Source organism: Malaya genurostris, chromosome 2, assembly GCF_030247185.1.
Source record: "Malaya genurostris strain Urasoe2022 chromosome 2, Malgen_1.1, whole genome shotgun sequence".
NCBI classification, from domain to species: Eukaryota; Metazoa; Arthropoda; class Insecta; order Diptera; family Culicidae; genus Malaya; species Malaya genurostris.
The window spans coordinates 233,423,127-233,436,526 of NC_080571.1; the positions used below are offsets into that span (position 1 = coordinate 233,423,127).

Sequence of the window (13,400 nt, forward strand, 5' to 3'; positions counted from 1 at the left end):
CCCAGGTGGGTAATTTTTCGTACCGGGGTGAACGACCGACCATTTACAAGTCTACCTTAATTCTAATGGAAATGTTATTCATCCCTTAAAAAAGCAAGATCGATTTTTTTAATATTTTATTCGATATAATATTGCATGAAACGCGTAAAGTTTGAAACGTTTTGGATTTTTTGTTTCAAAACAAAAATGCCTATTTAAGCGTTAAATACAACATAAAACTACTATGGGGTAGTTCGAATTGTTGACGTAGGACTACTCAACTAGTATCAAAACTACTGCCAACATTTGTGTTGAATATTGAGACAGCAGTCTATTTTGTGTTCCGTGTAAACTTAATTATGTCTGTGAATTTTCGCAATTAACTTTTTGATAATTTTGGTTACCTTGACCGTTTAGTTTGTTGGGGTTGATGATGTAAGGTGCTGAACTCGTTTATCTAGTAGTCCATGATTGAGGTCATCCTACAATAATATCCTCGAATTTCGATCAAAATGTGTCTCGTGCGAATCGAACGGTGCACAAAATGAATACACAAAAGGTCAAGCCTCTGATGTGCACACCACTTTAGTCAAAAGGTCCCGGGATTGATCCAAAGATGACGTTTGAACCTCATTTTTCGAAAGTCCCAAACTTAAGATGACAGGTGTCAAGCTTTCACGTCAACCGGACTACAAACACTAATCCTACTGACATATAAAAGACGTTACTTATTCACTGAAATGAAATGAAATTTCGTTTATAGATAAAACATTGCTTTTTAAAGGGATAACACCGCGCAAGCCTAACAAGTTTGAGATGTGTTATCTGTACTAGGATTAAAAACAAAGATTTGTGGTATTCTGATTTTAAACGTGGTCAAAAAAATGAGCAAGTTTTGACAGCCGTGATGGATGAACGCAAGATCATAGTTCGTGATATAAGATTGCTGAGATGGTTAGCATGTCAACTGGAAGTGCTGTTACGATCTTAGGTAAAAATCTGGGCATGAAAAACGGTCTTTTCCAAATGGGTGCCTCGTTCGCTCACAATCGAACAAAAGCAACAACGCATCAACGATCCAAAGAGCGGCACTGTTTAGTCGCAATAAAATGGATTTCTTGCGTTGGTATGAAACAGTGGACGAAACATGGATCTACCTTTTTTCTCCGGAGTCATATCAATGATATATATCAATCGAATGAGAATGAAAAAAAAAATCTTCAACCAAGACAATGCACCGTGCCACAAATCAATGAAAACAATTGCCAAATTTACCGAATTGGGCTCCGATCTGTTTCCTTACCCACCATATATTCTCAAGAACCTAGCCCCCAGCGCACCTATGCTGATATCAAAAAGATACCCCAGGGGACTTTTTGAACGATTGTGTTAGCAATCTTCTCTACGGCAGTATCGAACCGCACAGAATGCAAGTCGATTCGATACTGTATCTTGATTTATATGTGCGATTTTCTTAAATGCGAACGCGCTTATTCAAGAGCATAAATATTTTAGAAACCGCGAACGTATGTATACGAAACTGTCGTATCTGTTAGAGGAAATTATGATAATGGTTCGAGAAACTGGGAAAATTAGAAATAGTTCGTTACTAATTAATGATTCGATCATCAATTATCTAAAATATGTGATATGATATCGAATATCAGTTAAAGATGTAGACGTTCAAAGCCTGACCGCTGTCTTATTTTCTGTATTTTGAATTTGACCCCCAGTATAAAAAACAAAAATGCAATTCTACGACAAACATTTTTTTTATTTAGGTGAAGATATCGAACGGAAAGGTGAGATGTGCAGGTTCTTTTGAGCAAACAGAAATCTTCAAGTAACATAGCTTTTACTTTCTTTCAGGAGAATAGAAAGTGCCAACTTCTGGTAACTTTACCGGTTCGAATAGTAAATGGTAAAATACCTTTATCGATACTTTCCGGCATACCAGAGACTCGAGTAATTTGTATTGATGAGTTGCTTAAGTTCGACACCTATGGCGGAAGGTAAAAGTTAGGTTACTAAAAGATTTCTGCTTGCTCGAGTGACCCTTATCACGTCTCACCTCTCTGTTGTATACCTTCACATTCTTCCTTTATTATTCTGAGTTACGAATATTGTAATTATGAATTCACTAATATTAACATTGTTTATCGATCGAAATTTCAGGTGGGTAATTACCCACCTTTGGAATATTCGGGTGGGTAGTACTACCCACCGTAACCACCTCTTTCACCGGCCCTGTAAACTGGAACACCTGGTACTAGGAACACAGTAAATCACGAGGGTCGCTTATGGCCTTGAACTAATCTAGGGTAGTTTAATTAAATAATGCCGACTTATTGGGCCAAATTGAAGAAAATATCTGGGAATAAACAAATGCTGTTTTACCCCGATAAAGCGAAAAACTAAACTGTCGCCGTGGTCAAATTAGCGAATGCGCTATGATTTTTTGAACCGCCCACCATTTTCATCAGATTTACCAGTCAGAGTATTTCTCTGTTTCCAACGCTGAAAACAACACTCATCGAAAAAAGGCTTGGTTTGAGGAAAAAGACCATCTACGCTGAGGAGACTTATTTTGCAGACCTAGAGCTAAAAAATAATTATGTGAAATAAAAACCGCCACTTTACCAAAACTGTCATTCAAGTTTTGACATTTGAGCCCCAAATACGTGCTTATTATGCGGTAAATATATTTATAGAGTTTACTTTTTTGAGCAGTTAGCAATAAATTCCATTTCATTTAGCCATTTAAAAAAATCTTTAAAATTTCGCCACTAATGTCACGAAATAGTAACAGACAGAGATACTAGTATTTCGGTGCACTATTTGTAACCATTATCAAACTGATAAACTTAAGAAAGTTGCATTATTGTTATATCTTCATTTAATCCCGGTTTTGACATTGCAATGGTCGTTCACCGGGGAATTAAGGTTACAAATAGCACACGGCAATACTGGTATCTGTTTCTATTTCGTGATATTAGTGGCGGAATTGTAGAGAATTCTCAAAACTAATCAAATAAGAGTGTTTTGCGTAATTTAAAGTTCTATGAACGATACGCAATAAAATCTATGAATTGATCTCACCCGGTGTAACCTTCTTACATATTATTGTTCCATCGGTTTTCAAAACAAACAATTTTTTACTGGGAAGCAAATCCTGGAGGACTCTTTTTATGTAAGCCTCAAAATACGAGAATTTACTGCTTTCATCAGAATTTAGAATAGTCCATTCGAAAAAAAACGAAGCTAATTTTACTGTTCGATGTAATATTTTTAAACCGAAATCGAAACAAGGGAAAAACGACTCAAAAATAGAATTTTGGAAACGATTTGAATAATCTATTGCCCATTTCTGTAATGGTTTAGCAATGATCAAATTGTTGCGAGGTTTTACAGATTTGGTTATCTATAGTACTGTATAGTAGAAAATGTCAGCATGATACGCAGATGTCGATAAAATGTATATCAAATCGAATTTCAATGCCAACAAACAAATCTGTTGTCATTGAGCGCTTGTTTGAGACTTAGCACATAATATTTTCTGATATTCCATCAGTTGTGTCAATATATGACTATTCGAAAAATAGTTTCCATTGATCGAATGTCGAACTGAACCGCTATAAATATCCGGTCCATTTCATTGGAAAAATCAGTTTCAATCGCGATTTCGAAGATATTCTAATTTTCAAGCTATTACAGTAATCAGAGAAAATGAAGTCATCATTGATTATTGGATTTGGATTATGTTTCCTTGCTGTGAGTATGAACCAAAACATTTTATTTATCGAAAGACTAACCAAAATCAGATTTGGCTTTACTTGAAATTTTAAAAGATTAAGTTCAGCTTGATGATTTGAGAACAATGTTGATTCATTTTCAGGTCACATTAGCTACGCCACAGCTAGATATTGTACAAAATTTGCTTGGAACTGTAACCTCCACTGTAGGTAGTGTGGTTGGAGCTGTGACTTCTCAAATATCTGGCATAAATGCCCAATTGAATGGAATAATCAGCCAAATCACATCCGTTGTCTCTAATTTGACTGCAACTGCTGGTGGAGCCGTCAACTCGCTATTGGCATCGGTCCTGTCTAATGCTCAAGCAGCCCTGCAAAATGCTCAGTCAGTTTTGAACAAGGTTGCCAGTAGCGGACTGAGTACTGCTTCTTCGGCCGCCACCAACACCCTGAACTCTGGAACCTCTCAACTTTTGGGTGCCGTTTCGAACCTGAGCAACATTACGAGCCAAGTTATTGCAGCTGGATCCAACGTTCCACAGGATCTACTGAACCAACTGAACGCAGCAACGGCTGTTGTTAACAATCTGGCTTCATCGGTAACCGGAATCGTCGGCTCCTTGCTCAACTCCGTACTTGGTCTAGTTGGTGGTCTGCTTGGATAAATTTTAATTTTTGTTTCTAACAATTCACCGATTAAAATAAACGCTTCTACATTCCTCTAATTATTCAATGTTTTAGTTTTTTCTCAATATTCATTGCCCTAGTTTAAAATTGTTAATCGAAAATGTATGTGAATGTGCCAAACGAATGTCACATATACTGACTACTGTTTCCGCAGTGGAAATTTTACAAACCGAAGAATTGGACCTTCATGTTCCTAGCGATTGAGACATATGGTAAGGGCTCCAGTAGTCGTCTCATATACGAAAATCATTAGAATGAAACCTGCTATCTTTGTTTAGATTGATCTTAACGGTGAGATGAAAATAGGTGCCTTTGCTATGAGTTTTCGCGACGTTTTAACAGCAGTACTGAACAATTTTCGATCTACCAGACATTGTATCCAATTTAATCACAATTCGTTGATGGAAAGTCGAGTAATCAGCTAAATAACCTTATATATCAAAGATTTTTTGCAATAATATGTCGTATAACACATACACTACGGTTGAAATGATGCGTAAGATTTCACTTTTTCAACTTCAAATGAAAATGACGAACTGTTGTATGACATAATATTTAAAAACACAGGATTCATTCACATATCTATTGTGGTACGAAAAATGACATCGAAACTTGCACTTAATTTTCTCGAAAATTTCACAACCGAATTTTTGCAGTTTTTCATATGAAAGGCAATACTTTTGTGTATAACGCCTTCAAATTTTATCCGGATACGACTTCCGGTTCCAGAGTTACAGAGTGATACAGATGTGCCTAAATAAGCAAAAAAAATAAGCACTCCATGTTCTTCTAGATGGCTGAACCTACTTTTACTAGCTCGGACTCAAATGAAAGGCCTCACACACTTTTACTTGGATAATACTTCCGGTTCTGAGTTTACATGGTGATGAGTAGAAAAATATTCATTTCAAGAGCGTGTTTCTATACATAGCAAGATAAATACGAAAAAATCCTCTGAACTAACCATATGAAACTTATGTTGTGTACGTCTTGTTAGTTATTGGTAATAAAATTGATTGAATTAGGAGATATCAATTATTAGCTGCCTGTTCCGGAAGTACCGGATATAGTAGTCAAAAATCTCCATCATTCAGAGCGACGAAGTATAGAGGAGAAAATTTCTTCTGAATTCGTCTCAAAACTGTTGCCGCCCAAACAACCCCAGTTTTGAAGCACCAGTTCAAAAACTTCAAAATGGAGCTCATTTCATCTTTACAATGATGACCAAAAGGAATTTCAAAGTTTTCGACTATATATTACGCTGTTGAATTTCATCCGGATCCTACTTCCGGTTCCGGAACAACAGGGTGAAGTGTGTTTGCAATTTCAAACCATCATTTTGAGCGATGGGGAGACATTCTTCTAAATTTGGTTATTCACAACTGTTTTGAGCCCAAACTCGAACTGGAAGTCATATCCAAATAATATTCAGAAAGTACTGTAAGACCTTTTATTTGAATTTATGGTTGTGAAAATCGACTCAACCTCTCTGATAAATAGAAGTAAGTTCCATTGTAACAGGATCTTCAAACTAGAGAAATGTATGAACAATTTTCAACAACATGGCTACTCTTCACATGTACATCTATGAAAAGCCACCCTTGAAAACGAAATGTTTAACACTAATCACTATGTAATTCCTGGACCGGAAATCGGATCGAAATAGAATTCAGAAATCTTGAATGAAATATTGAAACCTTTCTTTTAAAGTTTGTGTTAGTGAACTGAACATTTGATCATTTCTTTTATTGCAGAACCGTAAGTCATATTCAAGTAAAATTCAAGAGTTTTGTGCATTCCTGTGGAATTCTTCAAAACACTTTCCTTCTACAAATTAAAACAGTTTAGAAAGTTTTAAACACTCAATCGGAAGTCGGATTTAGATAAAAATCAAAAGTCACCTCATATTTGTATATAGGTACTCGAGAACATCGTTTATGACATCTCTTAGAAAACGAAATGAGTTGTATCTTGGAGATTTTGTTCACTATTTCCGGTTTTTCCGGAACCGATATAGCCAAAGTCGGTTCGTATTCGGATTTAGAAGATATTTTACGTTTTTCTACTATTACTATAAATTGCGGTAGAAATATTCAACATTCATTACTCCGGAGCCAGATGTCGGATCCGTATACAATTCAATAGCAAGCGTTGGGATCATAAGAACCTAAGTTTACGAATATCGATTTAGTTATCTCTGAGAAAGTGTGACACATCATTCGACAAATACACTGAGTTGAAATTGCTCAACTCGACGCTCAATCGAATGACATTTTCGGATCGGACATTTTCACTAACTAAATTTTCAAATGATTGTATAACCTTTCTACACGAGAAAGCCAGAATCGATTACACTGTACAAGCAGCGCGATATAGATGGATTGGATTGCATTCCATTGGTAGTGATTGTATTGAGGAACCAAAAATTAACTAAACCGATGAATGAAGTATGCTTATCAAAATTTATTGGTCTTTGTAATACACCTGTACCCGGACTCCCAGAACGTGTTTTGAGATTGCATGTATTTTAGTGATTTTCAAATCCTTATCCAAGAATTCCAGTAATTTGGCTCAGCAATTTTCCGAGTAAAGAATTAACATTGGACGCCACAGAGGCCGTTGCCGCGTTAAGATTAGCAGTTGCGTTTCCAAGCTTGTAGATCAGATCTAAAGAAGCGGTATTTCCTGCAACAAGAATTTCAGTAATATTTCCGTTCACATAGGATAAAGCAGTCAACAGCTTTGTGGTCTGAGTGTTGAGCGTCGTAGTTAGTCCGGAAGAAGCTTGAGTCAGACCATTGGTTACGATGCTGCTCAGAGCCGCCAAAGCGTTTTGCAGAGCGGTACGAGCATTGGTCAACGCTGTTGTTAATGCGCTGTTGGTGTTTGATGTTCCGTTTGTTAAAGCAGTGGCAATTTGTTTGACCAAACTATTAATCGTGCTGCTCAGATTAGTTAGTTCCCCTTGTAGCGTGCTCAGGACATTACTGACACCGGTGGTGACATCCGAGATTATGGTCTGTAGTAAGGAAGGAGCTGCAAACGCAACCTAGAAAATAAACACTTTAGTATTATTGTGAACCAATGCACATGCGAAACTAACGCTCATTAGACATAGACCAAGTCCTAGAATCAACAACGACTTCATTTTTTCTGAACTGTACTACTGTCTTCGATGCAACAATAAATGTACATCATGCTCCGCGGAACTGTGCTTTTATATTAAACACATTTCATAATTTTTAATGGTGCGCGTTTTTGTCATTTGCATGGCAATTTCCATCGAGACAGTATTTGCACAGATGATGCTTCAACAACGATGTCATTGAAAATTGCAAAAGAGTTGTACAACAATTGATTATTTTAGAAACAACACTCGAAGATGAATTACGCAATTCTCAAAGTGCTATTGGCGTCAATTTTGAATCGCGTTGTTCCAAACTAGTTAATCATTACGTAAAACAGCTCAGCTCCTACGGTTTTTTAAACATTTGGAAACAATATTGAATAGCCATTATATGGAAATAAATTAAATGAAAGATTGCAGACGCCACGAACGTCTATGAAATGCAAATTCAAGTAAATGAATAAAAAAATAACAATGAATCTGATCCGGTGGCAAGAAAGACTAATCTTAAATATTTGGACCTGGTTGTAACTGTTGAACTGGCACAAATCTCCAAATATCAAGGGGAACGTGCCATTTGAGCCAATTTGTTCTGATTCTGAACTGTTGAACTGTTCTGAAGCATTGAGAGGCACTATTGAAATATGAAAAACGTTACCCATCGTGCACAGTTCACCTTTTCTTCGGCTTACTTGTGAGCTGTAGGTTTTCAACTTCTCCAAGGCAGCTCATGTGTAGAGCAGTGCAGATTCGTTACGTTCCTCCGGTGAATACTTTTCACATGTTCCACTATCGTTATTTCATTCATTTAACGTTTTTCAACTGTTTGTCGCTATTGTTACCAAAGTGAAACTGCTTGAAAACCCCTATTTCAATCCACCTAGTGGTATAAATATGCCTTTCTCAAATAATTCATGTTTTCATCTATATTACTAAGAGAATCCTCAAAACATTTTTCTGTAAAATTGTTAAATAAGCACAAAAAAGTTAATTTGGACATAAACTAATATAGACTTTTCAATTGATAAACAGTTTTGAGCCAAGTTTAGAGGAGTTCTTTTGATAACTATTTCCTGAAGTTCCGGAACCAGTATAGCTGAAAATCGGTTCCTGTGGTCAGCAACTTACACAACCAACAAAATTAAAACAGTTTAAAGCGCAATTTAAAAAAAATGTTTCCTTGCATTATCGCTCCAAATGATTTGCAATTTCATACTCACTTCATCCTGTATTTCCCGAACCGGAAGCCGGATCCGGACAAAATTCTACACCTACTTATTGGGAAACAATCCTTTTCGTTGGAATATAAGTTTGTGAAAATCAGTCGGATTGGAGTACACAATCACTTTTTCCAACACTTTCGGAACCATGAACGATAATCCGATGTACCCGAAATCAATGTATTTGATGCATGTTCGTTTATTCTAGTCAATTAAGCTGTCCCTTCCAGGCCCGTACCCAGGATTTCGTTTCGAGAGGGCCCTCAGAAAAAAAAGGTTACTGATAATTTCTTATGTACATAATTTTTGGTGCGCCTTTTACCGTATTTAAATAAAATTTGTGACTCTGACCGAGAGGAGGTTATTGCATTACATTTTTTTACGTTTAACTTAACGATTCTGTCACACATGTCTAAGACCTTCTAAACGTTCCATCTAAACGTTTTAAAGGTTTATGGCTTCAAAAGGCCATTTTTGAGAAATAAATATTTTTGTGCAGCAAATAACCAAAAAAGTCATTTTTTAATTCAAAAACAAAATTGTTGTAGCAGTCTGGGTTGCCAGGTCATTTTTCCAAAAATCTGTATTCGCTCAAAAATCTATTTGTACCATATCGGTATCAGAATCTCTTCTACATACGTAGTAGAGGTGAGCAAAACAAAAATGGTCCCATGACAACCTTTTCTCATGTCTATTCAAGCTAAAAACCAAAATCGCTTACTTATCTGTATGATCCGTGAATTATCGGTATTTTGGGAGTACATCTGTATTGCGGTATAGAGGTCAAAAATCTGTATAAATACCGATAAATCGGTATAGCTGGCAACGTTGGTACCAGTTTCCAGTTTTGTTTTATTATGATTACATGACTACTTTGATGGAAAACTGCTGTGGTTGAACAGCTTGTCAATTGACATAGTCGTAAAGTGACGGAAAATGCTAGCAGAGTTGTGCTTTACTGACAATTATATCATGTTATTTCGGGAAAACATGTTTTAACATATTGTGACGTTTCTTAATATGATATAACGCAAAATTAAAACATGTTATTTCGCTTAAAACATGAAACCAGAGTTAAAACTTGTTTTAACTCATAGTTTGAACATAGTATTAATGTGACGTTTCTGAATATGAAATAACGCAAATATAAAACATGTTATTTCGCTTAAAACGTAAAATCAGAGTTAGAACTTGTTTTAACTCATAGTGTGAACATAGTATAATACTGGTAGTCCAAAAATATACTATGGCAATCGCAGAAAACTGGCATCATGATTCAGCCAAACATGTACTCGAAGTGCGCTTGAGTTTGTCTTTCTAGTTCTAAATAAGTATGTGCGGGATCCAGTGGCATCATATCTTTCTCATCTGCAGAATCTTGGGCAACTTGCTATAGGCAAAACTTTAACTTTTATGCTCAAGTCTTCAAAATGTCTATTCACAGTTGGATCATAGAATGTTCGTTGAAAACTTTACTCCAAAATAATTACATAACCAAATTCAAAATATTACATGATGCTAGCTCATCGTGTTTTTATTGACACAATTGCACTTGTATTACGCTTCGATCATTTGAAAAGTACGATTCTATTTGTTCTTGTTTCGAACTAGACAAGAATAGTTTCTATTGTCAGAATTCATCAGATATTCGGTTTAATGAAATACTGCTATTCTAAAGACGGAATAATTCGACACGAATGCACCAATTTTCATCTCATCCTTTGAGCCAAAACATTGAACAGAGATAGCAGATCTCACTCCAACTAATGGTTTTAGTATAACAGATTAATTATGGAGCTGGGATGAATGAAAGTACCGTTACCTTATTTTTTTATTTTCAGTGAAGTTTGGCATTGACAGACGGTTTCGTGATTTTCGTTGAGCTTCTATCGTATCCTATCCAGAGTAATCTAGAAAATGGTACACCGTTTGTACAACTTGATTTCAGGTGTCATTCATGAGCTTTTCATACAATAGATTTCATTGTGATTCTATTTGAAATTTTCTTATTACAAAGAATGCCGATCATGTTTAGCAGTATGACGAAGTTCAGAGACCTTTCGATTGACGCGAAATCGAAACTGATAAAAAAAAACATTTGTATCAATAGATGTGTTTATGTATGTAATTCAAAACGTCATTAGGAATGACGATGCAAAAAGCAGAAAATTTTCCTTCAGTTGTCTCAAAACTGTTTCAATTCCTGGCCCTTGTTAGGTGATGGCCTTACAAACTCTTCTTGGCTATACTGGTTACCGGTTTTTGGTTTTCCAAAACCCGCAAGTAGCGGTGAACTCATACGGAACTCGTCTAGATTTTTTAGAGAAGTTAAGACCGGTTCCGATTTAATTTCATTCGAATTCGGTTCCGGCAAAACTGATTGATTTATTTTTGAAATTTCAAACCGTCATTATAAGTGTCGAAACAAAAAACGAAATAAATTTCTAAACTCGGCTCCAAACTATTACAACTTTTAGGTTTTATTGCTTAATGGACATACAAACTTATTCTGCCTATACCAGATCCTGGTTTCAGGTTCTAGAGGTAGCGGTCGTACACTCTTAAACGAAATTCTCATCGATTTCGCATTCTAAAATTCGAATAAAAAGCCTTATGGTGCCATACTATGTGCAATGAAAAAATACCTCCTGGGAATGAATTATTGTTTTTCTTCAAATAATTTTTTGTTCCCTTTTGTCTTTATAGAAAGGTAATAGAATTGTTGGAGAAACCGACTTCTGATCGAAGCTCCGGAGACCCATAGTTATATACCATTCAACGCAGCTCGACGAAATCGAAAGAATGTCCGTGTGTGTTGGAAACAATATTGAATAGCCATTATATGGAAATAAATTAAATGAAAGATTGCAGACGCCACGAACGTCTATGAAATGCAAATTCAAGTAAATGAATAAAAAAATAACAATGAATCTGATCCGGTGGCAAGAAAGACTAATCTTAAATATTTGGACCTGGTTGTAACTGTTGAACTGGCACAAATCTCCAAATATCAAGGGGAACGTGCCATTTGAGCCAATTTGTTCTGATTCTGAACTGTTGAACTGTTCTGAAGCATTGAGAGGCACTATTGAAATATGAAAAACGTTACCCATCGTGCACAGTTCACCTTTTCTTCGGCTTACTTGTGAGCTGTAGGTTTTCAACTTCTCCAAGGCAGCTCATGTGTAGAGCAGTGCAGATTCGTTACGTTCCTCCGGTGAAATCGAACTTTTCACATGTTCCACTATCGTTATTTCATTCATTTAACGTTTTTCAACTGTTTGTCGCTATTGTTACCAAAGTGAAACTGCTTGAAAACCCCTATTTCAATCCACCTAGTGGTATAAATATGCCTTTCTCAAATAATTCATGTTTTCATCTATATTACTAAGAGAATCCTCAAAACATTTTTCTGTAAAATTGTTAAATAAGCACAAAAAAGTTATTTTGGACATAAACTAATATAGACTTTTCAATTGATAAACAGTTTTGAGCCAAGTTTAGAGGAGTTCTTTTGATAACTATTTCCTGAAGTTCCAAGTTTAAAGCCAAATTTAAAAAAAATGTTTCCTTGCATTATCGCTCCAAATGATTTGCAATTTCATACTCACTTCATCCTGTATTTCCCGAACCGGAAGCCGGATCCGGACAAAATTCTACACCTACTTATTGGGAAACAATCCTTTTCGTTGGAATATAAGTTTGTGAAAATCAGTCCTACCGTTTTTGAAGAATTTGGGTAATTTTCGGATTGGAGTACACAATCACTTTTTCCAACACTTTCGGAACCATGAACGATAATCCGATGTACCCGAAATCAATGTATTTGATGCATGTTCGTTTATTCTAGTCAATTAAGCTGTCCCTTCCAGGCCCGTACCCAGGATTTCGTTTCGAGAGGGCCCTCAGAAAAAAAAGGTTACTGATAATTTCTTATGTACATAATTTTTGGTGCGCCTTTTACCGTATTTAAATAAAATTTGTGACTCTGACCGAGAGGAGGTTATTGCATTACATTTTTTTACGTTTAACTTAACGATTCTGTCACACATGTCTAAGACCTTCTAAACGTTCCATCTAAACGTTTTAAAGGTTTATGGCTTCAAAAGGCCATTTTTGAGAAATAAATATTTTTGTGCAGCAAATAACCAAAAAAGTCATTTTTTAATTCAAAAACAAAATTGTTGTAGCAGTCTGGGTTGCCAGGTCATTTTTCCAAAAATCTGTATTCGCTCAAAAATCTATTTGTACCATATCGGTATCAGAATCTCTTCTACATACGTAGTAGAGGTGAGCAAAACAAAAATGGTCCCATGACAACCTTTTCTCATGTCTATTCAAGCTAAAAACCAAAATCGCTTACTTATCTGTATGATCCGTGAATTATCGGTATTTTGGGAGTACATCTGTATTGCGGTATAGAGGTCAAAAATCTGTATAAATACCGATAAATCGGTATAGCTGGCAACGTTGGTACCAGTTTCCAGTTTTGTTTTATTATGATTACATGACTACTTTGATGGAAAACTGCTGTGGTTGAACAGCTTGTCAATTGACATAGTCGTAAAGTGACGGAAAATGCTAGCAGAGTTGTGCTTTACTGACAATTATATCATGTTATTTCGGGAAAACATG

At 35.9% G+C, this 13,400-nt stretch overlaps 2 protein-coding genes across 3 annotated transcripts in view; one reads left to right on the forward strand and one right to left on the reverse strand.

Annotated features, from left to right (window-relative positions):
- LOC131428140 (uncharacterized) overlaps positions 1-13,400 on the forward strand; it is a 251,352-nt gene that overhangs the window by 187,605 nt on the left and 50,347 nt on the right. The window lies entirely within an intron of this gene.
- On the reverse strand, positions 6,862-7,642 carry LOC131428155 (uncharacterized). The gene is made up of 2 exons (XM_058591860.1): positions 7,522-7,642; positions 6,862-7,467 (listed from the first exon to the last, which is right to left on the reverse strand). Exons 1-2 carry the CDS (start codon positions 7,564-7,566, stop codon positions 6,964-6,966), a joined length of 549 nt encoding a protein of 182 aa, XP_058447843.1. The 5' UTR covers positions 7,567-7,642; the 3' UTR covers positions 6,862-6,963.